Consider the following 27555-nt stretch of genomic DNA (forward strand, 5'->3'; position numbering starts at 1 on the left):
AAGGGGCAAAAACTAAGTGTTATATGAGGGCTAAGAAAGAAGGTCCAGCAAAGAGGATTAGGACAGGCTTCCTAGAGGAAGTGATATTTGACTCAGCTTCCTTGAGCAAGGTTTTGCATCTGTGGTACTAAGCTGTTTATTTTTCCCCTCATTCTCTCTTCTAGAGCTCTCATTTCCTTTCCCATTCTTTTCTCTAGAGCTCTAATTTCATTTCGATAGCCACTTAAAAATTCTTGCTTTATTTCTTTTACAGCCTTGGCACATTTCTGAATTTCTTTGAGGCTTTCCTTATAGATGATATGAAGTTATTTTCCTCTGGGTTTGTTTCACAAGTTCCCTTAGTGCCATAATATTTCTTCATAGTTGACGTTATCTTCTCTTGATTGATTTTTCTGTTGTTTTCTTCTGTTTGCTTATTTCTCCAGCCTTACATCCTGAAATGCGACTTTGTGTTGGGGTCAGCCACTATACACTTTTGAAAAGAATGATGGAGCCTTCTCTGCTACTTATCTGTATTATCTGAAGTCTAAGTAATGAAACTGCATTCTTCAAGGATTTCAGAAGCTTCTGTGGAGTGCGCTGCACTTGAGGCCATCTATGTAGGACAGTTTGATCCAGGACACCTCCTGATCATTTCCTCTCCCCCAGGACTCTGAACCCTCATTTGGGATTAGGGAAACAGCTTCTGGCTCCAGGTACTCTTAGATAGACCTCCCATCCAGGTACCCTTGGTTCAGACCCCCATCTCCGTGCCCCCTGGCATACAACTTCAGGCTCTAGGCTTCCCTGGCTCACTTCTGGTCCTTGCATCGGAAGGCTTCCATGTGCTATGCTCCCAAGCTGAGATTTCTGGCTAGACCCCTTTCCCAGTGTCTGAAGGCTCCTGGCTGTGTCTTTGTTTGAGAGTAATCTGGAAAAATGCACTTACTTTGATTTCTTGATCAGTTTTTGGTCCAGTGGTCTTTTAAAAATCCTTGCTGGAGTAGTTTGGAAGGAACTGGACTTTTCTGCTTCATTATGTTCAGCCATTTTGATGAGAGCCTTTCAGATAGCATTTGAGTTAGGCTTAAACAATTCTTTACTATAAGCTTAATAACCATATCCAAGTCAAATAATAAAAGACACAAAATAAGAAATAAAATCTTACCTAAACTCTCAGCATTCAGCAAAATAGGATCAAGTGAGTTAACAGACCACAAACAAAAGATGCTTTTACTCTGTTCTTGAGTCTGTTGGAAGCTGTGCTACATTAGGACCTGTTTTCATCACACACACACACACACACACACACACACACACATGCCAGACACAATGTATCTACAAATGTGTAGTTGTTCTCTGTGCACACAATTCTACTGCTGCTGATTTCACATTTCATCACCTCATTTAAGTGTTATTTGAATTAGGCTTTGAAGGAAGAGGGAGGGAGGGCATTCTAGGCATTGGGAACAGTGACAAAAGACTTTGAGGTGGCCATATTAATCCTCTCCATATGTGTGACTCTCCAGGCAAGAGGACAACTCATTCTTCCTGGTACACAGCCAACAATTTACCATCAACATGTGTTTGTTCCTAACATTCCCTATGCCTAATGTTCCACTGTTGATATATCTCCTATGCTTCAAGTTCTAGATCCAATGCCTCTTCCTCCAGGGAGCCTTCCCTGCTCTCCCCCCTTGCCTCTCCCAGTCAGAAGTGATCTCTCTAAACTCTAGAAATGGAACTTTTTGTTTTTACTTCTCTTCAGACACATAATCTAATTTTGTACTCTGTGAATGTATGTGTTTGTGTATATGTGTATGTGTGTCCTTCTAAAACTACAAATTCCTTGAGGACAGGAACTGAGTCTAATTTATCTTTACTTTGTGTCTTCGTTTCACTGCATCTTCCTCAGCACCAAGCTTGGCATTCTAAACTTGGTAGGTTCTCCTTCCACACTGGTTTAAGGAAGAAAGGAAGGATAGGAGAGATTACTCTAGAAGGGGCATGAAAGATGCCTAGAGGGGAAAGAGACTGGAGGCAGGGTGATCACTGGAAGTCATTATTCATTCAACATCTATGAGATATCTACTGTGTACAGAGAATTGTTCCAGGCACAAGGGGAGATAAAAAGAATCAGGATTTAGGGGAGAAAAAGTGTTAGTAAAAGCTGCCCCCCCCAAAAAAAAACCTGAAACCCTATAACATCCAGCCCTCAGCCCCACAACTGCATCTCTAGCTCCTGCCCCAAGAGGTAAGGTCTCCGAGGATGGCAAGTGCTGGCCAAGGTGCTGAAGGCCAGCGTCTTTTTAGGACCCAAAGTATTGCCAGCCTTTCTCTGCAAGAGCACTTTAAATGTTGGTTTCCAGAGACCCTTGATTCCCAGGCAGTTTAAGCTTCTCCCAAGAAGTGTGGAATTTCAGGTTCTTTTCCCAAATGAGTTCACAGTTGCAAAAATAAACCAGCCCTACTGAGACTTTTGTGCGATGACAGGGAGTGAATGTGGGCGCCGAGTACAAGGGGGAAGGAAGAAAGATGCAGATCCCCAAATAGAGATGGGCAGATCTGAGACATCAGAGATGAAGGCTGGACCTTCAGGCATCCCGCTGACCCCGCACCACTGCACTTTCCCATAATTGGGCTCATCATCATGGTAGTGAAAGTCCAGAGAATAATCCCAAATTCCATCTCCAGAAACACGTTTAAGGTTTACAACAACTACTCCCCATGTACTAGACCACCATGGAACTTAAGACTACTTCTCTACCAGCACAGGCTACATAGCACAGCCAATGGAGATTGGACCAACACTCAGGAAGACCTTATTCCTTCCAACTAGACTGTGAGGATTTGGGAGGCAATGCCTTACTGACCTCTTTCTCCTCCAGTGCTCAGAATAGGACTCTGAGGTGAAATTCACCTTGGCTGGGAAACCTGAGGCAATTCACTAAGGGCCTATCAGTGATCCCAGGCTACTCTCAAAACTAGAAGTCCCAGAGCAAGGGTTATTCGGCTTAGGTGGAGAAGGTTCCTCATTGGAAGCTGACTATAGCAAATTTATAGAATGATAGGGTCACAGGTCTTCAGTTTTATCTCCTTCATTTTACAGACCCTGAGGCCCAGGGAAGTTATGGAACTTGGCCCTGGTCATATAATTAGTAAGTATCAGAGGGGTGATTTCAACCCAGGTCCTCTGATTCAGTACCAGTATTCTTTTAGCTATAAAAGGAAGTTGAGCTTCTTTCAGGAAACAAACGAAAAACAACTCATATTTGCAAGACTCCAATTCCAATGAGAATGTCCTAGCTCACCTCTCCAACCACCCAACAGACCATCTACAGTTGACAATAAATGCCAGGCAACACACACCTGTACAGTCACCTTGTACTATAGTCACTGTGATGGAGGCCTGGCATCATAAGAGTGTTTGTGAGTCAAAGACCCACCCAGGTTGTGTCCTGGCTGTGACACTTATTGTCTATATTGACCTGGGTAAGTCACTGCCTTTCTCAAGCTTCAATTCATTTCCCTGTAAAACGAAGACGATACTTGCAAAAACTATGCAGTGGGAGGTTGTTGTGAAGATGCAGTGAAACGATGGGCTGAGGGCTGCTTCCTAAGGCTTTAATGAAGGGGGAAATGTCAGCCCCTTTTGTCATCATAACAGTCAACAAGAATTCAGTAAGCCCCTAGGGCAAGTTACTTGCTTGCCTTTGCAAGGATTTGCTTACCTTGTTTTCCTCATCTGTAAAATGAGCTGGAGAGGGAGATGGCAAACCATTCCAGGATGTTTGCCAAGAAAGTGCCAGATGGGGTCATGAAGAGTCAGACATGAGTGAAATGGCCCAACAACAATAACAAAAACATTCTAGGTGCTTGCTGATGCTGGAGATACAAATAACAATAATGACAACAATGATGGTGACAGTTACCATTTATATGACACCTACTATGTGCTAGGTGTTAGGATATTACTACTACTACTACCAACTAACATTTATATAGTGCCTACTATGTACCATGCACTGTGCTGGGTGCTGGGCATACTACTACTACTACTACTACTACTACTACTACTACTACTACTACTACTACTACTACTGCTGCTACTACTACTACTACTACTACTGCTGCTGCTGCTGCTGCTGCTGCTGCTGCTGCTGCTGCTGCTACTGCTACCACCACCACAACATTTATATTTCACTGCTATGTACCAGATACTGTGCTGGGTGTTGGGGATACAACTACTACTACCATTCATATAGCACCTACTATGTGCCAGGTGTTGTGCTGAGCACTTTACCAATGTTATCTAATTTGATCCTCACAACAACCCTAGGCTCAACAGAGGCTAAGTGAATTGCTTAAGATTGCACGGCTAGTCAGTGTCTGAGGCTGGATTTGAACTCAGACCTTCCTGACTGCAGACCCAGCACTCTGTAGACTGTGCCACCTAGCTGATCAAAAGGCAAAGGCGAAAATGACATAGTCTCTGACTGCCATGATTTTCCAGGAAAAGACAGAGAAGCTGTCTTTTGAAAGACAGTGTGGTCCAGTGGAAAGCGAAGCCCAAAGCCCTGTATTCAAGTCACTGCTCCAAACATTATTAGTTCTGTGATCTTTGACACATCATTTGTCCTCCTCTATGTCTCAGTTTCCTGATCTATAAAATTGGTGGAAGGAGTTCGTCATGCTTGCATGATAACAGTTGTTGGGGAGCCTCTAAACCTTAGGGGCCACAGTGACTTTCATGATCACGTCAGACTCTCTCAGCTAGTAGCTGCCCTAATAGAAGAAAGCTTCTAAAAAGCCTTTGGGTCTGTTGAAAGTGGATCATGTTCTGTGCTTACCTACAAGTCACTTATTGAGGACTCAGGGCAGCCCTCATCTATGCCATGGAATAACTGGCATTAGGAAAAGGCTGGCTCCCTATGGATCCTCCCCCCCCCGCCCCAGTTTTGGGATGGTCCAGGCTCAGTTTAAGGTTTCATTAGCAGGACTTTAGGTCATCTAAATGGAGGTTGCCCAGCACCCTCGGAGGTCTTTGTCTGTTTTCTCAAGTCAGGGACAATCAAGCTTGTAGAAACCATTCCTGATTATCTAAATGACTCCTTAAAATACTAAAAACTAGATGGGAGCAGAGACCAGCAGAGACTTAACTACTGTGCCCACTGTGATGTTTAGAGGTGGAGAAATGGGGCTGAGACTAAGTCAATGGCCATCATGAAAACCATTATGGGTGGCCCTTTACAGTTCCCAAAGTCCATTCCTAAGAAATATTGGAATGAAGTGGAATGAGCCTTGGCCAAAGAGGCAGGGGACCAGTCTGAGTCCAACTGAGAGCCATATGCAACTTCTATCCAAGGCATATGTATTGCTGGATAAGCTTGGTGATCCATACAACTGGATTCCATCCACTTGGTCATTATCTGCGTGGATTGTTAATCTGATCTCATTTGAGTGGCTATAAATTTCATTGAGTGGGGTGTTCCAACTAATTGATGAAAAAAATCTGCATTGATTTCATCGTCATCTGCAAAGAACATTAGGAGGACCTCTAGATTTACAAGCAATCCTTCATCCATTGGCAATGGGCATTTGATATCTTCCAGGGCAATGCCAAACATTTTTAATCAGCCTATCTTTCTGCCCCGTGAAATGAGGAAATGAATGAACAAATGAATGAGTGAATGAATAAATAATGAACAAATGATTGAGTGAGAATGAAAAGATAAATAAGTGTGCGCATGAGTGAGTGAGTGGATGAAGAAATGAATGCATAAATGAATGAGTGAACAAACAAGGAAATGAATGAGCAAATGAATAAGTGAAAAATGAATGAGTGAATGAATGCGTAACTATTAAGCAAATAAACAAGTGAATGAATAAGCAAACACAATGAGTAAACAGCAGAATAATTGAACAAATGGGTGAGTACATGAATGAATCCATGAGTGAACAAAGGAGAGACTGAAATGCCTTCTAAATCCTCCGGAAAAGATTAATTTAGAGAATATCGGAACCCCAAAAGTTGATTTGGAAGGCATCCTAGATGTCATCTAGCCAGTCAAACAATAAATACCACTTCATGCTGGTGGCTGCCCAAAACCCTTATTTACATATTAGCGAGCTGAGGCCGAGAGAGAACACGCAGGTGCTAAGGGGCAGAGCTGTGACCCGGACCCAGGCTTTCTGACTCCAATTTCAAATCACTTCCCCTCTGCCATATTGACTACAAGTGACTATGCTGCATTTATTTACAAAACTGGAAGTGTCCAGTTGATCTAGATCAGGGCTTCTTCGCCTGGTATTCATGGACACCCCGACACATACATACCAGGGGTCCACCCTAACCCTAAAATGAGTAGATTTAAGGTGGTCTGTGAACTCAGAAGGGAAAAATGATGCCCTTATTTACATTAACCTCTAATGGAAATTTAGTATTTCCTTCGATTATGAAGGCAAGTAGCAAACATTCTGAGAATATTTTAAAATCTTCCAATAAACCAGGGCATTAGGTAAATGAAGCACCCACCCCTCAGAGCAGTCTAGGGTAAATAGGACTCAGCCATCCTAAGCCTCGGGAGACACAGGGTCCAGAATCCTAAGTTAGAATTAGGAGACCAGACCATCCCGATCCACATGCCAGCTAGGAGCTTCAACTTGCCTGATTTTAGCAGTATTTTTAAACATCTAATCTGAAAGATTAGGAGGCCAAGAAGGAAGGAGACCAGCAAGATGAATTAGGCCCAAAAAGAAAATGACAACAAATCTGTTTCCATTTAGCAGAACAATTCTCGTCAATGCTGACGTCTGTGGAATGCCAAGCGCCAGGACCTTTTCTAAGGTTACTGCCATCCTACAATACTCTGTGGGTTTTATAAACTCCATTTCCAAGTGTATTATCTGAAAGTACCAGGCATTTGGAAGTCACATGCCAAACACAATTATGGGTGGCAGGTCCACTTGGGTGTTCGTTCAGCTCAGGTTTTTATTTCTGTTCTAGGAAAATTTCCTTGCCCACTGAGAACTAGCTAGACTTGGGTTGGAGTCACAGGTCTGCCAGTAACTGACAAGTCTCTACTCATCTCTGAGACTCAGTTTCCTCCTCTTCCATAGAATGATAAGGGTGGACTAGACAATTTCTGAAGTTGCCCTCCAGCTCTGACATTGTATAATAGCTTGCGTAATGATCTTGGCTATGTTGCTTACCTTCCCTAGCCTCAGTTTCCTCATCTGTAAATGGAAACAACAAAAAGAGATGACAGCTTTGTGCCAAGGTGAAGAGGGTTTGTCATGCCTATGGTACAAATTACCCCATATGTGATAAAAGAGAATGTCACAGTGTTTTCCTGATGTTAGCAGTTGGTGGAGTAGATGAAGTTGGAAGCCACCCCCCACACACAGTTTGTGACACTGTGTCAGCAGAGAATGGAGTGTGTGTCAGACTTTGAGTGACACATGGTGTGTTAGAGTGGTTAGAGTTGCTAGGTGAAGGAATGCGGCTCCGTCTGTGTGAGTGTGGGGAGTTGGTGCTCATCCTGGGATCATTTCTCAGGTGTTTATCTTTTCTAGTGAGTCATCCAAGGATCACAGGCAGAGAAATGGAAAGAACCTTGGAAGTCATTGAGTCTGGTTCAGCCCCTTTATTTTACAGGTGGGGAACCAAAGTCTGGAGACTTTAAGCAACTTGAATCAAGAGCATATAGATAACGAGTGGACAGAATGTGGATTTGTACCCCAGTCCTCTGATTCCAAATGTAGCATTCTTACCACTGCACCATGCCCCTCCCACTGGGGGATAAAAACAGGACTGATCAGTTATCACGCCTCTGTCAGGCCTCCTTCAAACAATCTCCCACTACACTAGAATCATTCTGTGTCAAATGGTATGGGACCCACTGTGCCCTAGTCTCATCAGATAAAATAGGGGGGTACCTGCTTCCATATGCTGCCTTAATTCTCAATTATCTTCACATTCTTCAAAGGCAGATTAATCTGAAACTTTCAAGGATCCATGCCTGAAAGTCTCCTGAAATGCACCCTCAAATCTTGAGCATTTACACTGACCGCCGCACCTTACCTCACATATACACACACTTTGTCAGTTACTTATACTTCTTCAGTCTGAACACGCTGTGACCCTAATAAAACACTTCTTCCTCTATCTCACAACAGTTGCCTCCAAGCCCCAACTAACCATCCACCCACCCTCTGTTTCCTACATGTTCTCTCTATGCTGCTCTTGACACATGTTGTCATAAATGCCCAGGGAGAAGTGTGGCTAGAAAGCTCACTTTTTTTTTTCCCAGCCAAGAATACAAGTTGGTGGAAAGTTTATTCCATATCTTGTTCCAAGCCTGGGAAACGAGAAGGTAGTTGCCACATAGAGAAATGTATCTGGGATAACTGGGCTTGTAAATATAAGTCATACCCCACAGCAAGTATTGGAGTTAAGGAAAGCAAAACTCAAGGTAAATGAAACAGCTTGTTTATCCTGGAATGGAGGCTGATTCTAAAATAATGCCACTCGAGTCAAGAAGGGAAAATTCAGGACCTCTTTCTTGTTGCCCTGGGACCAATTTCATTTACTCTTATGCCACTTAGTACCAGCATCTGGAGATCACCCTGCCTGGGTGGGGATAGTGGGGGAGGGGAACTAAGGGAGCAGGGATGTGGGGATGGAGCTAATCCACTAGTGGGCAGCATCAAGCCCACTCTTCTTGATACCTCTTCAAAGAGGACACTTGCATACCCTGCCTCAATGATGGTTTGTAAGGAAAGTACTAGATAAATTGATGCGTAAGTGGAACAGGAGATGATGGCATGCTCAGAGCTCCTTGGCTCAGCTGTTAAATCAGGACTTCAACCCTGGGAAAGACACCTAGCTGATTATGAAATATGCATATCATACATGACACCATGTCTTCATCAGCCATATGGTCATGGTGAGTAATGATTGACTTGGGGGCCAGTGGAGCAGAATGGGGAAGAAACTCATTTCCTTACCTATCTGCCTATGGGAGAGAGGGATGACTGTGGGTACTTTATCCAAAACTGAGCATGTGTGGGCATAGGATCATGAGGTTAAGGGCTGGAAAGGACCACAGAGATCATCAAGTCCAACCCCCTTAATTATGCTTATAAGGAAATGGAAGGCCAGAGTCAAGAGCAGACTTGCCCATGGACAAATAGCAATGACCATGCTATGTGCTGGCTGTCTCCCATGCTGGTCAAATTACTTGCTCCTTACCTCTGCCTAGGAAAATCCCTCAAGCAGGTACCTGATAACTAAGTAGGTGCTTAAGAAACAAGTACTTAAAATGCTGCCTGGTTTACTGCCCGGTTGCTGGCTGGGGTTTGGACTCTGGTCTGCAGGCTCTTTCTAGCACCCCACCCTTGTCCACGAGTTGTTGTTCAGTTATTTCAGTGGTGTCCCACTCTTCCTATTCCCATTTGGGGCACAAGTACCCCTTCATAAGAACAAGGGCACACGCAGCGTGGTGGGGTGGACCTGGAGTCAGAACTTGAGTTCAAGTTTTGGATTTGAGACTATGAGGCAATGAGCGAGTCACTCACTCTCTCTTGGCCTCAGTTTCCTCCTCTGTCAAGTGGGTATAATAATTGTATCTACCTCACTGTGGGGATTCAAATGAGGGAATGAATAAAAAGTTACTGACCTTCCTGGCTTCCTTTAAGTCCCAACCACTATCCCCCCTTCCACAGGAAGCTTTCTCCAACCCTTCTGATTCCAGTACTTTCCCCCTTGTAATCATTTCCTATTTAACTTGTTTATAGCTTGCTGTGTATATATTTGTTCCAGTGCTGTCTTCCTGAGGGAAGGGACTGTCTGTTGCCCTTTTGAATCCCCAGTGCTTAGCACACTGCCTGTTGGTGGAGAGCAGCTGTGCCCAAAAGGCTATAAAACTGTGCATACCCTTTGACCCAGCAATACCTACTAGGTCTGTACCCCAAAGACATTTGTAAAAAAAAAAAACCAAAACTACCAAAGGCATTGGAACAGGATCTGTCTGTGCAAAAAACATTTGTAGCAACTCTTCTGTGGTGGCAAATATTTGGAAATGGAGATGGCCCATCCATTGGGGAATGGCTGAAGGAGTTGTGGTATATGACTGTGATGGAATATAAGAAATGACAGGTAGGATGCTCTCAGAAAAACCTGGGAAGACTTACATGAGCTGATGCAAAGTGAAGTGAGCAGAACCAGGAGAACATTAGGCACAGTAAACAGCAATATCGTACAAGGATCAACCATGAACGACTTAGCTCTTCTCAGCAATACAATGAAGGAGGCTGACCACCTCCAGAGAACGAAGTGATGGAGTCTGAATGCAGGTCAAAGTATAGTTTAAAAAAAATATTTTATTTTTCTTGGGTTTGGGGGTTTGTGTTTTCTTTTACAACAAAGAGAGTTTCAGTTGAGTGAAATCTTGACACCTAAGGGGGTAAAAGGGACATCTGCTTCAGCTAAGTGCCTTCCACTGACTGTGGAATGTCAGGACATGGTTAATGTCCACCCCTGCTCTGTGAGCGGTCCAAAAAGCCAATTTCAGGGGAAATGAGAAGGCCCTGGGATCGACCAAGCTAAGGGCAGTGAGAATGGTCACCATGCCTCTGACATCTTCAGTTTCAGTCCCAGCAACGTGCAGCACATCTTCATAACCAAAGACAATCCCATAGAGGTTCCAGGCCGGTGCATCTTCTCCTCCCATCACTGGCCTCACAAACTTGTGCCCCAGTTCTACCTGGCACCAAAAGCGCCTATTCCTTGTCTTCAGTTCCTCTTCTAAGAACCTCAGGGCATGGCGGGCAGGGGCTTCCCTCTTCATTCTGTCTAACTCATCAATCACAATCCTGGGGATAATGATGATGAAGCTACCACTCCGGGCCATCTCCCTTACGAGAGAAAGGTATTGGCAGAGGGCCAGACTGTCTATGATGAGAAAAGGGCAAAGTGCCGTCTGAGCCTGGAGCAGCTGGAGCTTTCTCTCCATTAATTCCAATTCCTTCTGCAGCTGCTGCTGAACCCCGTTTTCCTCGACATAGCTGTGTTCTCCTTCCTCCTGAGTCTGCCGTGGAGCAGTCTTGCCCTGCTGGATCGTCTTGATGAAGAGGCCCAGTCTAGGATCAAACAGGATGCAGCTTTTAGGCAGCTGGGCAGCAAAGTGACCAAATGTGCGCAGGATGCAGGCACGGAGAGCAGCCTCTTCCCTGGAGGAAGGAGGAGGTATGTCCAGCTCAAAGTCTAAGCGGCTGTGGGCAGCCCGGAAGGGTAAGAGGGTGTGCAGAACCACGTCCTCTGGGAGAGGCCTGGAGATGGGAGGGGCTGGCTGCTCAAAGCGTGGTAGCAATTCCTGGAGCCAGGGGGCCAAGCCGAGGTTGGCATTTCCCAGTTCCTCTGCTCTGGGCATCTGGTTCAGCACCACTAGCAGGTCACTCCACAGGCCTGGGCAAGCGTGCATGCTGAGGACTGTGAGGGCCGGATCGATGCCTAGCCACTGCACGATGACTTTGACAGTGGGGAGCAGTCCCTCTCCAGAGACAACCTCTAGCCTCTCTTGCAGCGTCTGCAGCTTGGGATGGGTCCCGCCACCGGAAACTTCCTTTTCCCTGGCAGATCTCTCGTCTCTCTTTGCTTCTGAGAGTAGCTCGCTCAAGCTGCCATCTGAGTCGAGGAGGGAACAGAAAGAAATGTCCCCCCAGTCGTCACTGTCGTCTAAGACGTGGTAGGAGTCGCAGGTCACATCTAAGTCGGAGACTTCCTTTGGGTCTCTCTCTTCACAAGGATCTTTGGGGCGGCGGGGCAGAGCGGAGAAACGGGGCTTCTGGCCACTCCCTGGCAAGCTGCTCTGGCCCCAGTCAGGGCTGGGAGTGGGAAGCTCTGGCTCTAGCTCTCGGTCTTCGGCCCAGGGCTTTTCAGTCTTGGGCTCGCGGGTCTCCTCCCTCCCTGGAACCAGCTTGCTCTGCAGTCCTGCCTGGATGTGCCCACTGACGAGGCGAACGACATGGGAGAAGAAAGCCAGGGCAAAGGCGGTGGCCGTCTTGCTGAGTTCCACGCTGGCCGTCTTTAAGCTGTGCACGGTCAAGAGGCACAGGACGACCATTTGAAAGAGGAGCTGATTTGGCAAGAGGCAGCCATGCTTCTGCTCCCCTCCCAGTCCTCTGGCCCGCCTCGGGCTGTCTTTGGCTGGCAGGTAGGACAGACAGAGCTGAAAGTCCTCCAGGACAACCTCACACAGTCTCTCTAGCCTAGGGTCTTTTCTGCCACTGGGCTTCAGGAGGCTCTGAAGATACAGGAAGCCCACCAGCAGCCTCCTAATGTCTTCACATTGCTTCTTCTCTGGACTTAGTTTCCCTGTCAGACTGCCTGTCAGGCGTTTGTACATCTTCTCGATTTTGAGGTATATTTGCTCAAGCCCCAAGGATGCTCCAACATGGGGTACTTTCGAGTAGATACAACATTGGTAAAAATATGTAGCCTCGACATAAGAATACTTAGCACCAGACAGGGTTGCCAGGTGTATGAAGGGCAGCCCCGTCTCAGGAATCAGTGCCAGCGCTTTGTAGTAGTATTTTTCCGCTTGCTTCTCTGCATAGGAATCCGTGAACTCCCTCAGGTAGTGGTACAAGTTTCCGATGCGCAGTAGACAGCAGTGACAGAACTTTCGAGCCCAGTCCATGTCTTCCACGGAGGGACAGTCTGCTTTCCTAGCACGACTAGCGCGACTCACAGAGGAGCTTGGAGTCCAGTCTATGTAGTCGTCTAGCTTCAGCTGAAAAAAGGCTTGCACAGAGAAGAAAAGGCGATGGTAGACCCGGATTCCTTTTTTCAAGCGGACCCGGTAAGCACCGTCTGCGCCACAGAAACCCACGCGAGCTCTCTTGCTCTTCCTGAGCTCTTGCATGTCAGAATATGCCTTTCTCCACAGCAGGTCTTCTGCCTCCACACCGTGCTCTCTTGGGCTCAGGAGGATCAGCTCAATGGTAAGGTGTTCGATTTGGCTCCTTAGGGCCATACTCTCGGACTGGAAAGCTTCTCGGAGGGCTGTCTTTCTTGCAGGACGGTGTCAAGCTGCTGAGCGGATTCCGCAATCTTCAGGAGAAGGTGCTTCGTTTGCTTCGCTTCCATGGTTCCAAATCGCTCTTCACCCTCTGTTTGGTAACTGGTGCCTCGAAGTCCAAGGCCGCTCTCTCCAGAAAATCGCCTGTCTCTGGCAATGTCCTCCACAGGAAGGGAGATGGGGAGAGCACAGGTCTCCAGGTCTGTCTGGCGAGCGGTGCTGTGAAGGTATGGGTCTCTGGCAGCAGGTGTACTGGTTTATATAGGGACTTGGCACAAAGTAGGTGCTTAACAGATAAGTAGCTACTTGAGAAATAAGAAAGGGCCCTCTCAGTGGAGGTGTGAGCTCTTCCCACCGTTAGAAGAGCAGCCGGAACTACGCCCCCAAGCAGAAAACTGTGCTTACCCTTTCACCCAACAGCACCACTACTAGGTCTACATTTATAGCAGCTCTTTTGTGGTGGCACAGAATTGGAACTGGAGAGGATTACCTATCGGTTGGAGAATGGCTGAACTGGTTGTAGCAAATGAGTGTGACGGAATACCATTATGCTATAAGAAATGATAAACTGGATGATTTCAGAAAAATCTGGGAAGACTTGTATGGACTGATGCAAAGGGAAGGGAGCGGACCCAAGATACACAGTAACAGCAATATTACATAGGGATCACCTGTGGATGGATTCTCAGCAGTAAAATGATCCCAGATCCATAATTACAATGGACAATGACCTACCCAGCAAAACTGAGTATAGTCCTTCAAGGGAGAACAGATTTTTAATTAAGTGGAGGACTTTTAAATGTTCGTGACAAAGAGATGACAGCTGAAGACAAATCTTCACATTCAAATGTTTTTGTACAAACGGATCCTTTCCCTTTTTTGTTTTTATCTCTTTGGGAGACAGACCTAGTAGTGGTGCTGTTGGGTGAAAGGGTAAGCACAGTTTTCTGCTTGGGGGCGTAGTTCCGGCTGCTCTTCTAACGGTGGGAAGAGCTCACACCTCCACTGAGAGGGCCCTTTCTTATTTCTCAAGTAGCTACTTATCTGTTAAGCACCTACTTTGTGCCAAGTCCCTATATAAACCAGTACACCTGCTGCCAGAGACCCATACCTTCACAGCACCGCTCGCCAGACAGACCTGGAGACCTGTGCTCTCCCCATCTCCCTTCCTGTGGAGGACATTGCCAGAGACAGGCGATTTTCTGGAGAGAGCGGCCTTGGACTTCGAGGCACCAGTTACCAAACAGAGGGTGAAGAGCGATTTGGAACCATGGAAGCGAAGCAAACGAAGCACCTTCTCCTGAAGATTGCGGAATCCGCTCAGCAGCTTGACACCGTCCTTGCAAGAAAGACAGCCCTCCGAGAAGCTTTCCAGTCCGAGAGTATGGCCCTAAGGAGCCAAATCGAACACCTTACCATTGAGCTGATCCTCCTGAGCCCAAGAGAGCACGGTGTGGAGGCAGAAGACCTGCTGTGGAGAAAGGCATATTCTGACATGCAAGAGCTCAGGAAGAGCAAGAGAGCTCGCGTGGGTTTCTGTGGCGCAGACGGTGCTTACCGGGTCCGCTTGAAAAAAGGAATCCGGGTCTACCATCGCCTTTTCTTCTCTGTGCAAGCCTTTTTTCAGCTGAAGCTAGACGACTACATAGACTGGACTCCAAGCTCCTCTGTGAGCGCGCTAGTCGTGCTAGGAAAGCAGACTGTCCCTCCGTGGAAGACATGGACTGGGCTCGAAAGTTCTGTCACTGCTGTCTACTGCGCATCGGAAACTTGTACCACTACCTGAGGGAGTTCACGGATTCCTATGCAGAGAAGCAAGCGGAAAAATACTACTACAAAGCGCTGGCACTGATTCCTGAGACGGGGCTGCCCTTCATACACCTGGCAACCCTGTCTGGTGCTAAGTATTCTTATGTCGAGGCTACATATTTTTACCAATGTTGTATCTACTCGAAAGTACCCCATGTTGGAGCATCCTTGGGGCTTGAGCAAATATACCTCAAAATCGAGAAGATGTACAAACGCCTGACAGGCAGTCTGACAGGGAAACTAAGTCCAGAGAAGAAGCAATGTGAAGACATTAGGAGGCTGCTGGTGGGCTTCCTGTATCTTCAGAGCCTCCTGAAGCCCAGTGGCAGAAAAGACCCTAGGCTAGAGAGACTGTGTGAGGTTGTCCTGGAGGACTTTCAGCTCTGTCTGTCCTACCTGCCAGCCAAAGACAGCCCGAGGCGGGCCAGAGGACTGGGAGGGGAGCAGAAGCATGGCTGCCTCTTGCCAAATCAGCTCCTCTTTCAAATGGTCGTCCTGTGCCTCTTGACCGTGCACAGCTTAAAGACGGCCAGCGTGGAACTCAGCAAGACGGCCACCGCCTTTGCCCTGGCTTTCTTCTCCCATGTCGTTCGCCTCGTCAGTGGGCACATCCAGGCAGGACTGCAGAGCAAGCTGGTTCCAGGGAGGGAGGAGACCCGCGAGCCCAAGACTGAAAAGCCCTGGGCCGAAGACCGAGAGCTAGAGCCAGAGCTTCCCACTCCCAGCCCTGACTGGGGCCAGAGCAGCTTGCCAGGGAGTGGCCAGAAGCCCCGTTTCTCCGCTCTGCCCCGCCGCCCCAAAGATCCTTGTGAAGAGAGAGACCCAAAGGAAGTCTCCGACTTAGATGTGACCTGCGACTCCTACCACGTCTTAGACGACAGTGACGACTGGGGGGACATTTCTTTCTGTTCCCTCCTCGACTCAGATGGCAGCTTGAGCGAGCTACTCTCAGAAGCAAAGAGAGACGAGAGATCTGCCAGGGAAAAGGAAGTTTCCGGTGGCGGGACCCATCCCAAGCTGCAGACGCTGCAAGAGAGGCTAGAGGTTGTCTCTGGAGAGGGACTGCTCCCACTGTCAAAGTTCGTGCAGTGGCTAGGCATCGATCCGGCCCTCACAGTCCTCAGCATGCACGCTTGCCCAGGCCTGTGGAGTGACCTGCTAGTGGTGCTGAACCAGATGCCCAGAGCAGAGGAACTGGGAAATGCCAACCTCGGCTTGGCCCCCTGGCTCCAGGAATTGCTACCACGCTTTGAGCAGCCAGCCCCTCCCATCTCCAGGCCTCTCCCAGAGGACGTGGTTCTGCACACCCTCTTACCCTTCCGGGCTGCCCACAGCCGCTTAGACTTTGAGCTGGACATACCTCCTCCTTCCTCCAGGGAAGAGGCTGCTCTCCGTGCCTGCATCCTGCGCACATTTGGTCACTTTGCTGCCCAGCTGCCTAAAAGCTGCATCCTGTTTGATCCTAGACTGGGCCTCTTCATCAAGACGATCCAGCAGGGCAAGACTGCTCCACGGCAGACTCAGGAGGAAGGAGAACACAGCTATGTCGAGGAAAACGGGGTTCAGCAGCAGCTGCAGAAGGAATTGGAATTAATGGAGAGAAAGCTCCAGCTGCTCCAGGCTCAGACGGCACTTTGCCCTTTTCTCATCATAGACAGTCTGGCCCTCTGCCAATACCTTTCTCTCGTAAGGGAGATGGCCCGGAGTGGTAGCTTCATCATCATTATCCCCAGGATTGTGATTGATGAGTTAGACAGAATGAAGAGGGAAGCCCCTGCCCGCCATGCCCTGAGGTTCTTAGAAGAGGAACTGAAGACAAGGAATAGGCGCTTTTGGTGCCAGGTAGAACTGGGGCACAAGTTTGTGAGGCCAGTGATGGGAGGAGAAGATGCACCGGCCTGGAACCTCTATGGGATTGTCTTTGGTTATGAAGATGTGCTGCACGTTGCTGGGACTGAAACTGAAGATGTCAGAGGCATGGTGACCATTCTCACTGCCCTTAGCTTGGTCGATCCCAGGGCCTTCTCATTTCCCCTGAAATTGGCTTTTTGGACCGCTCACAGAGCAGGGGTGGACATTAACCATGTCCTGACATTCCACAGTCAGTGGAAGGCACTTAGCTGAAGCAGATGTCCCTTTTACCCCCTTAGGTGTCAAGATTTCACTCAACTGAAACTCTCTTTGTTGTAAAAGAAAACACAAACCCCCAAACCCAAGAAAAATAAAATATTTTTTTTAAACTATACTTTGACCTGCATTCAGACTCCATCACTTCGTTCTCTGGAGGTGGTCAGCCTCCTTCATTGTATTGCTGAGAAGAGCTAAGTCGTTCATGGTTGATCCTTGTACGATATTGCTGTTTACTGTGCCTAATGTTCTCCTGGTTCTGCTCACTTCACTTTGCATCAGCTCATGTAAGTCTTCCCAGGTTTTTCTGAGAGCATCCTACCTGTCATTTCTTATATTCCATCACAGTCATATACCACAACTCCTTCAGCCATTCCCCAATGGATGGGCCATCTCCATTTCCAAATATTTGCCACCACAGAAGAGTTGCTACAAATGTTTTTTGCACAGACAGATCCTGTTCCAATGCCTTTGGTAGTTTTGGTTTTTTTTTTTTACAAATGTCTTTGGGGTACAGACCTAGTAGGTATTGCTGGGTCAAAGGGTATGCACAGTTTTATAGCCTTTTGGGCACAGCTGCTCTCCACCAACAGGCAGTGTGCTAAGCACTGGGGATTCAAAAGGGCAACAGACAGTCCCTTCCCTCAGGAAGACAGCACTGGAACAAATATATACACAGCAAGCTATAAACAAGTTAAATAGGAAATGATTACAAGGGGGAAAGTACTGGAATCAGAAGGGTTGGAGAAAGCTTCCTGTGGAAGGGGGGATAGTGGTTGGGACTTAAAGGAAGCCAGGAAGGTCAGTAACTTTTTATTCATTCCCTCATTTGAATCCCCACAGTGAGGTAGATACAATTATTATACCCACTTGACAGAGGAGGAAACTGAGGCCAAGAGAGAGTGAGTGACTCGCTCATTGCCTCATAGTCTCAAATCCAAAACTTGAACTCAAGTTCTGACTCCAGGTCCACCCCACCACGCTGCGTGTGCCCTTGTTCTTATGAAGGGGTACTTGTGCCCCAAATGGGAATAGGAAGAGTGGGACACCACTGAAATAACTGAACAACAACTCGTGGACAAGGGTGGGGTGCTAGAAAGAGCCTGCAGACCAGAGTCCAAACCCCAGCCAGCAACCGGGCAGTAAACCAGGCAGCATTTTAAGTACTTGTTTCTTAAGCACCTACTTAGTTATCAGGTACCTGCTTGAGGGATTTTCCTAGGCAGAGGTAAGGAGCAAGTAATTTGACCAGCATGGGAGACAGCCAGCACATAGCATGGTCATTGCTATTTGTCCATGGGCAAGTCTGCTCTTGACTCTGGCCTTCCATTTCCTTATAAGCATAATTAAGGGGGTTGGACTTGATGATCTCTGTGGTCCTTTCCAGCCCTTAACCTCATGATCCTATGCCCACACATGCTCAGTTTTGGATAAAGTACCCACAGTCATCCCTCTCTCCCATAGGCAGATAGGTAAGGAAATGAGTTTCTTCCCCATTCTGCTCCACTGGCCCCCAAGTCAATCATTACTCACCACGACCATATGGCTGATGAAGACATGGTGTCATGTATGATATGCGTATTTCATAATCAGCTAGGTGTCTTTCCCAGGGTTGAAGTCTTGATTTAACAGCTGAGCCAAGGAGCTCTGAGCATGCCATCATCTCCTGTCCCGGTGGAAGGCACTTAGGGCATCCATTTATTAAGCACTTTCCTTACAATTCAGCTTCAAGGTAGGGAGATGGCCAAGAAAGACATTGTGTGTATAGAGTCAAGAAGACTGGGCAACTGGGCAAAATGGTGAGATGGAGGAACCAAGAATACCTCTAAGATCCTGAACCTGCATGACTCAATGAGAGTGGTGCCTTCAGCATCACCTCAGCACCAGAAGTTTGATTGAGGCAGCACCATAGTGAAGTTGGACAGTTGGATTTAAAGTGGGGGCTGCAGGGGCCATCCAGCTCAATCTACTCATTTAATACGTGGGGGAACTGAAGCCTAGAGAGATTAAGTGATTGCCAAAGGTCATGTAGTAAAGGCAGTAAGTAGCAGGGTCAGAATTTCAACTTAGTCAGTCTGACTCCAAAGCTGGCAATCTTCCCATGATACAGTTTGGTCTCCCTGCAGATCATATGTCTGGTTTGAGACATCCTGAGCTTGAAGTAGGAAAGGCACAGGTCCAGAGGCAGGTAGACATGTGCCTTTGAAGTTTAGGAGAGAAACTAGGGATGTATGGGCAGCTCTGGGAATCCTTGAAGTACAAATGATAAGTGAACTGGTGGGAACTGAAGAAGTGGTTAAAGTAGAGGGTGGAGAAACAGAAGAAGAGGCCAAGGATGGAACCTCTGGGGATAACTGACGAGAAGGAGGGAGATCCAGCCAAGCCAAGGAGGAGTCAGACAGGGAGGAGGGCAAAGGGGTGGAAGCCAAGAGAACAGACAACAGCCAGAAGGAAGTGAGCGGCTGATAGTATGGCCAGATGTCAAGTAGGATGCCAAGCTGCCTACACTCTGGTTTTTGCTGCGTCGTTTCTGACTTTTCTTGACCTTATTTGTGGTTTTCTTGGTAAAGATACTGGAGTGGTTTGCTGTTTTCTTCTCCAGCTCATTTTATGGTTGAGGAAACCAAGGCAAACGCAGACAAACTTGCCAAAGGTCAGAACAGCTTGTAAGTGTCTGAGGCTAGATTTGAACTCAGACTTTCCTGACTCAAGTCCCAGTGCCCTATCCACTGACACCTAACTGCCCCTAGCTGCAATCACAACAGCTCACTAGAAATCCTCTCAAGAAAGGAAATGAGGCTAGGAGGAGACAAGATCATTATCTTCAAACACCTAACTGGAGCTGTTTCCCTGGACACAATATATGCTTCTTGAGGGCAGGGCCCTCAAGGGCAGGGCGGGGCATTTTCTTTTTCTCTGTGGATTCCCTAACACCTAGTGTAGCACCTGGTACACATTACTCACTTAATAAATGCTTACTGATTTTTTGTTTTTGGAGGAAATGGGAGTTAAGTGACTTGCCCAAAGTCACACAGCTAGTATTGCTTATTGATTTATTTGGAGGAGAGTTAGACCAGTTCTGTGTGGTCCCAGAGGGCAGAACTCAGGGCACTGCGGTAGCAAGCAGGTTGCAGGGACATAAGAGGAGGCAGAAGTCGATTTCAATTCCTTTTAGGGAAGAGCTTTCTAATAAGGGAAGCTATCCAACACTGGATTAACCAGTCAATCAACCAACCTTTATTAAGCAGTACTGTGTGCCAGTCTCTGTTAGAGGTGTAGGGGAGACAAAGAAAGCCCAAAACACCAAAAATGGACCTGCCCTCAAGAAGCTTACTTTTGATCGGGAGAAATAACATGTTATATAGAATTACAGCATGAGCAAACTATACACCAAGTTAATAGAAGTCAGGAACACAGGTTCAAATCTGGCCCCAGACGCTTAGTAGCTCTGTGACCCTGGGCAAGTCACTTAACCTGTTTGCCTTAATCTACTGGAGAAGGAAATGGCAAATCTACCTCTCTAGTATGTTTGGCAAGAAACCCCATGGACACTATGGGTCACAAAGAATCAGACATGACTGAGCAACAAGAAGAATAGAAAGTCATTTTGGCAAGCATTGGATGAATTAGCACTGGAGGGATCAAGGAATGCCTTATGGAGGATGGCTCCATAGGGCTATGGAGATCACCTCATCTCTGGAAGCGTTCAAGCACAGACTGGATGATGAGCAGCCAGATGACTTGGGAGGATTGTTGTAGGGAGGAATTTGTGCATCCGGTATAATTTAGGCCAGCTGCCCTCATGGGGCTATTGTCATATTTGATGAGATAAGGAAGGATATGCACCAGTTATAGAAGCAATGATTGGGAAGTGCTGCAGACTTAGAAAGGCTTGGAGTGTGGACCAGAGATACAACTACACATCTGACATCTAGGACTCGCCTGGCTAAGTCCAAAGTCAAGCCAATAAACATTTATTAAGTGTTGCCTGTGTGCCAGGCACTGTGCTAAATACTAGGTTACAAAGATAGGAAAAAAACACAGTCCCCACCTTTAGAGAGGCTACTTTGGCCACCAGTGGGTGGACTTCTTTTTCCTTCCAGCTTAATCCAAAGGGGAGCAACCTCTATGGACATGAGATCTCACCATCCTTGCCTCCGCCACCATCAATCACTGATCAGCTGCCCCGGAGGGATCAGGCAAACCAGGGTGGTTGAAGAAGCAATGCACCCCGAGGGAGGAAAAGGAGGTGGCATATGCCAGGAAAGTCAAAACACTATCACCACTGTGACCATCACCACCCCTCTAAACCTGATGGAGACAGCCCAGGAATTCAGGAGATTCCCAGGGCTCACAAGCTCTGGGAATAGCAGGGTCCTTCCAGAATGACCCCACCTCCACCCCAGCCCCAAGAGTCACAATAGAAGGGAATAACCCTTGTTGGGAGATGTGACCTGGCAACTTCCCCTGCAGGTGCCATAGCCCCTCATCGGTAGCTGCACTGATCCTCAAGTTCCAGAAAAGAAGCTCATGCTACCAAAATCCTCAGCATTATCTAATGGTTCAACATCAGAAACTGATTTGATTTTATCAGTGGAAATGACATTACAGAAGAGACATGACCATCTGCCTGCTACTATACCCTAAGGATCTCAGGGCCTTTGCGTTTGCCTGGCAGCTGTGCCCTCCCTGGTTGTCTCCCTCATTCAAATGAGAGCTCCCTAAGAGCAGGAATTGGTCTTTCTGTCTTCTCGCAGCTTGCTTGGGCTATGCTTGGCACAGAAAAAATGCTTAATGTTTTTTCTTTCATTCAACTGGACGTAAGAAAAACCTTCCTAGTTTGTCAGATGACAGGCTAAGGAAACACTTGTAGAATGTAATTGAATTAGAGCTATCCAAAGTGTAAAGGGTCTTCTTTGGGAGGCACTGGACTCCCCAGCACAAAAGCTGTCAGGTACAAGCTGGATGGCCACTCGTTGAGGATATTCTAGAGAGGACTCATGCATTTGTAGGGTTTGGACTGGGAGGCCTCAGAGAGCCCAGAGATTCTGAGATCCTGCAATATCCTGAAGCAAGAAGGCCTTCAGATCTTCGTTAGTAGGAGTACCCTCGTGGATAAAGTTAAGGGTAATGGGGTTATTCGCTGTGTTTGCTATTAATCTGAGTGCTCCAGGGATCAGTGAATCCAAAAAGACTCTTTCCAGGAAAGGAGAGGCCCTCTCTACCCACACACCAATGAGACGTTGATGACCAACAGCCATGTTTGAAGAATTAACCAGCAGATCTTCCAAATGCAGCCAGTGGTGTTTGGCACTTACTACATCAATAAAATAATTTCATGGAAATGTAGGTAGCATCTTTCTTTCTTTCTTTCTTTCTTTCTTTCTTTCTTTCTTTCTTTCTTTCTTTCTTTCTTTCTTTCTTTCTTTCTCTCTCTCTCTCTCTCTCTCTCTCTCTCTCTCTCTCTCTCTCTCTCTCTCTCTCTCTCTCCCTCCCTCCTTCCTCCTTCCTTCCTCTTCCTTCTTCCTTCCTTCCTTCCTTCCTTCCTTCATCTCTTCCTTCTTCTTTCTCTTTCTTTTTCTTTCTTTCTTTCTTAAAAAAATATCTCACGAAGGGAACAAAGAAAGGACCAAGGAAGGATTACTTCAACTGTCAGAGAATGAAGCCAGCCCCGTCAATGGACATTGCCCTAGATATGGAGTCAGTGGACCTCAGGTGAATTCTGGCTTGGCTCTTTATGACCTGGGTGACGTTGGATCAATGGCTTTATAAAGGAAGAAGGCAGTGAGACCTAGAAAAGAAAGATGAGGGAGTGGGGCTGGCGATCTCTAAATTGTTTTGAGCTCTAAATTCAATGATTCAGTGAGTGAAAGAGGAGACAGTGTCCCCATGGAGAATTCACAATGGATTTGGAATGAGGACACCTTAGCTTGACTCCTGAAGGCTCTGTGACCCTGGTCAGCTCCCTTTTCCTCTCTGAACCTTAGTTTCTTCAGCTGTGAAATGGAGATGATATCAGGCATTACCTGGTTATAAGAAGAGGGGTTTGGAAATCTTAAAGTTGTAAGTGTTGGCTGTTATTATTATTAATGAAAGCAGAGATGGATAGGTCCTAGAAAGACTCTTGGTCTTTCCCCCCTTTGGCCCAGCTCTGTGATTTCATTGGTCTAGGTCACTTCCAGCATGGAAACTCTGTCATCAGAGAAGATCATCAACTACTTCTTAACATGCATGTGTTTAAGGAGCTGTCCAGGGCACCAGAGGACTAAATTATTTGCTTTGGGTCACTCAGCCAATATGTGTTAGAGGCAGGGCTTAAACCCAGGGCTTCCCAACCTCAAGGCCAGCCCTTGACTCACTAAAGCATGCTGCCCCTCCGATCCAGAATCAATTCTGGAGCATCTTGCATTGCTATGAAATATTCCCTTCCACATTTGTGTAAGTAGGATTTTCCAAGCTCGTAGTGTGGAGAGAAGAGAAAACATACCTTCTGAGGGTGCCAGGAGGAGACTGATCTAGGAAGACTGCCTGGAGATGGGAAGGGTCCATAAAGGAAAAGGGAAAAAATTCAATGATTTGGTTGCTCTGATATCTGGAAACCCCTTGAAAGGAAGAGATAGAGACCTGGCAAGCCAAGAGAAAGCCAGGACTTCTTGACCTGAGATGGAACTTAGAACATGAAATGTCAGGGACCATAGAACATAGAATGTCAAAGCTGGGGAGGTGGGGGGGCCTTAGAACAAAAAACATGTGTGTGTGTGTGTGTGTGTGTGTGTGTGTGTGTGTGTGTGTGTGTAGTTGGTTCCATAAGGCTACGGGTTTCTAAGAGTGGTTGAAATTCTCAGCCCAGGAAACAGTCAAGGAGGGGGAGGGGCAAGGAGGAAAAGTAAACAAGACAGGAGAAGAGAAGAAAAGAGAAGGAATAAGATGGAGGCAGGGTGAGGAAAAGAAAGGGTCCTTAGAAATCATCTAATTCAATGTCCTCATTTTAAAGCTAGGGAAACTGAGTCCCAGAGAGGGACTGTGAGTTGGCTAAGGGGTAAGAATAGGAAATAATAGAGAAAGAGAAAGGAGATGGAGGGCAGGAAGGGCTTCTGAGATGGGGAAGAGCTTGACTGTCACTGTTTCTCTGCCAGAGTTTCTGCTTGATGTTAAAAGTTTGCCATTTTTACTCTTGGGGATGGAATTCAGCCCTGGTATGCTCCTTTCCCCCACTGCATCCAGATTCATTTTTCAAAGCCCTATTCAATCAGAAGAATCCTCTCTCCTGTCTCCATTAATATAGTGCTTTAAAACTCACCAAATGGTTCCCTCCCAACCCTGTGAAGCACAGAGTCCAAGTATGACTTTCACCATTTCACAGCTGGGAAAATTGGGGCCCAGAGAGAGTGTGATTTGCCCAAAGTCAGAAAGCGTGTGTTGGAGCCAAGATGCCAACCCTGGTCTGCTGCCAGGCTCTTCTCCCCTCTTACAGTTTTAGGCCTTTTGGCATCTGCTTCTGCCTCCAAGAAGTCTTCCCTGATGCCCCCTCAGAGCCCTTGGTCTCTACCTTGGACTTCTCTATCACCTAGAATTTGGCTGGGATGATCTCACAGGTCACCCTTTTGGACCCCATCCTGATATAGTTGGCTATGACATGAGGTCGGCTGGTCTCCTGTGTCCAAATAAGCAGGCAGCTTCATCAGGGCAGAACCTGTGCCTTCTGCACCTTCGGTGTCCCTCCCCAGTGCCTGAAACAATACTGGGCTCTGTTGGCTGCTTGACTCCCCAGCCCCTCCTCCAACACAGTTATTTCTCTTGTTCCTCCCATCCCCCCAACATGGATCTCTCCAAAATCTCTGTTCTTGGGCCACTTCTCATGTCCATTCTCTCTCCCTTGTTCGCAGCTTCTTCAATCACATTTTTAGATGCTCTCTCTCTCTCTCTCTCTCTCTCTCTCTCTCTCTCTCTCTCTCTCTCTCTCTGTGTCTGTGTGTGTCTCTCTGTGTTTCTCCTCTCTCTGTGTCTCTGTCTGTTTCTCTCTGTCTCTGTCTGTCTCTTTGTCTTTTACTCTGTCTCTTCCTCTCTCCCTCCCTCCCTCCCTTTCTCTCTCTTCTCTCTCTCTGCCTCTAGGTCTATCTCTCTCTGTCTTTGCCTCTGTGTCTGTCTTTCTTTGTCTGTCTGTCTGTCTGTCTCTTCCCCTTCTCTCCCCCCAGGATTCCCAAACTCCCATTTCCAAGTGCTGGGTCCTGTTCTACTTCTATCAGTGATGTTATTCATGATGGAAACCCCCATCATTTCTGACTTTTCCCTCTCCCTCAACAACCATCTCTCAATAAACTCATGGAATCAGGAAGAAGTGACACATGAAGCCATCTAGCCCAACCCCCTCATTTTACAGAGGAGTAAACTGAGGTCCAGAGAAGGAAAGGGGACTTGCTCAAGGTCATGCTGGTGGTCAGGGCTGGCACTCCAGTGTCTTCCAGTCTTCTGGCTTTCAGAGTAAGCTTCTCTCAACGACACTTCAGCTGACATCCTGAAACAGCTAATTTCCAGGAGCTGCTGGGCACCAAACCAGCCTGAACTGGTTTTGTTTGATGTGAGCCAGCCTGAAGGGGCCGGCCCCCACAGACAGGAAAGATGGGGGCGAGAGAAGCACATGGGATTGGAAATAGATGCTTTGCTTTCCAGGCATACACAAGCAAGGCAGATGCTGGCATGGAGGGATTCTCGGGGGCTTCTCCTGTCTTGGGGATCCTGAGCATTCTTGTCACCCAGAGCTGTGGGCGTCAGGAAAGCCAAAGGAAATTCACAGGGATACTTTCCTCAAGTCGAACTCATTTCATCTTTGACTTGGTAGCCATGATCATTATTACCACTATTTTTATTGCCCTTTAATGTCTGCAAGGTGACAAGCCTTTCCTACAGAAACCTTGGAGGTAGATATTATCTCCATTTTACAGATGAGGAAACTGAAGGTCAGTAGGGAAAGTTACTTGTCCAAGGCTAGGAATTGTCTGAGGATGGAGTGGAACCCAGGTTAATCCCAAATGTAATCCAATTCTCCTGCCAATACACAAATCCTAATTTCCACAGTAGTCTACAATTTACAAGTCCTTTCTTCTCTACCAGCCTCCCTTCCCCTGCCCCAAGTCACCTTGGATCTATTTTATATAGACCAATGGCATGTACATGTTGCCTCCCCAAGAGAATGGAAGCCCCCAGAAGGGAGGGACTTATTCTCAGTACCTAGCACATTGCCTGGTATAGTAGACCCTTAATAAATGCTGGTCCACTGAATGAATGAATTTATTAAGTACCAGTTTCTCTGGAGTCAGGTTCAGGATTCTTTCCATGACTATTTCTCATAATAAAAAGTGATTTTGTCGATGGGGAGACATCCCTTTGTCAAATGAACATTCCAAAAACACAAAGAGGCTAATTTCCCCAAGAGGGAGATAGGAGGAAGTGACATTCAAAGAACTGGCTGAGGCTGAAATATACTCAAAGGGCGAACTTTGGTGCATCATAATAGAAAGGTAAGTTTAATTATCTGACAAGCAGGCCCTAAATTACCACCTTGTTTGCAACGTGAGATCCTTAACATTCCTGCCAAAATATAGTCTTTCTTTGAAGAACAAACCGAAATACCAAGGTGGTATTAATAGATGATAATGACCTTTCATTCAGAGATTGGCAATAGGAAACAGAAGGTAGGGAAGGGGAAAAAAATCAGGGAGAGAAAATGTTCTCTGTATCAACAATTAGGCCTCTTCCAAGGCAATGTGTTTCTTTAGAAAGGCTGAATCCCTAACATTCACGGAAACTGTAAGGTGTGTGTATATGAGGGGGCAGGGATAAGGGGGAGAACAGTAATGGAACCTTGGACTGGGAGTCAGGAGATCAGGCTTCCAGTGCTGGCCCTGCCACTCAGTGACTTTGGTCCAGTCACTGTCCCTTCCATGGCTCATTTCAGAAATTATAAAATCGCTACGGAAAGTCCACAGAGATCTTTTAGTCTAGAGCCCTCATTTGACAGCTGGGGAAGTTGGGAGTGACTTTAGAATACAGAATGCCAGAGCTAGAATGTTCTAAGTTCTAAGGTCCCACCAAGCTTTAACATAGCATGTTCTAAGAGCTTTCTTAAACCGTCTCGTTTTCTCGTTTACTATGGCAGAAAGTCATTTCTGAAGAATCACCACACCACACCTGCTGAGAGGATGTGGAATTTTGGAGGCGATCTCTTCTTGTCTCTCTAGATGAGTGGCCCAGCCGTAATGACAGGAGAATGGAAATCCAACCCACACAGCTTGTGTCTGGGGCTCCAGCTCCTCCCTCCAGCCTGGGCCCTGCTCAGTCCTCATTTCTCTGGTTTTTTTGTTTGTTTGTTTGTTTGTTTTGTTGGTTGGTTGGTTTTTTTGCTAGGCAATGGGGTTAAGTGACTTGCCCAGGGTCATGCAGCTAGTAAGTGTTATGTGTCTCAGGCCCGATTTGAACTCAGATCCTCCTGACTCCAAGGCCAGTGCTCTATCTACTGCACCACCTAGCTGCCCCCCTCATTTCTCTGTTTAACTCAATC

The 27555-nt window shown here is 46.8% G+C and overlaps 3 protein-coding genes across 3 annotated transcripts in view; 1 reads left to right on the plus strand and 2 right to left on the minus strand.

Moving 5' to 3' along the window:
* The window catches only part of SHISAL1 (shisa like 1), a 119540-nt gene that overhangs the window by 66233 nt on the left and 25752 nt on the right, over positions 1-27555 (minus strand). The window lies entirely within an intron of this gene.
* Positions 10464-13016, minus strand: LOC144455971 (nonsense-mediated mRNA decay factor SMG5-like). The gene has a single exon (XM_078150507.1). The coding sequence runs from the start codon at positions 13014-13016 to the stop codon at positions 10464-10466; it is 2553 nt and encodes an 850-aa protein (XP_078006633.1).
* LOC144455972 (nonsense-mediated mRNA decay factor SMG5-like) lies at positions 15075-16994 on the plus strand. Its single transcript, XM_078150512.1, has one exon. The coding sequence runs from the start codon at positions 15075-15077 to the stop codon at positions 16992-16994; it is 1920 nt and encodes a 639-aa protein (XP_078006638.1).

The sequence above is a fragment of the Phascolarctos cinereus genome, unplaced genomic scaffold, assembly GCF_003287225.1.
Source record: "Phascolarctos cinereus isolate Bilbo 61053 unplaced genomic scaffold, phaCin_HiC Scaffold_1;HRSCAF=81, whole genome shotgun sequence".
NCBI lineage: Eukaryota > Metazoa > Chordata > Mammalia > Diprotodontia > Phascolarctidae > Phascolarctos > Phascolarctos cinereus.

Bases quoted from the DNA above. Each gene is read 5' to 3' on its own strand.
- LOC144455972 (XM_078150512.1), top strand. From the start codon at position 15,075: ATGTACAAACGCCTGACAGGCAGTCTGACAGGGAAACTAAGTCCAGAG.
- LOC144455971 (XM_078150507.1), bottom strand. From the start codon at position 13,016: ATGGCCCTAAGGAGCCAAATCGAACACCTTACCATTGAGCTGATCCTC.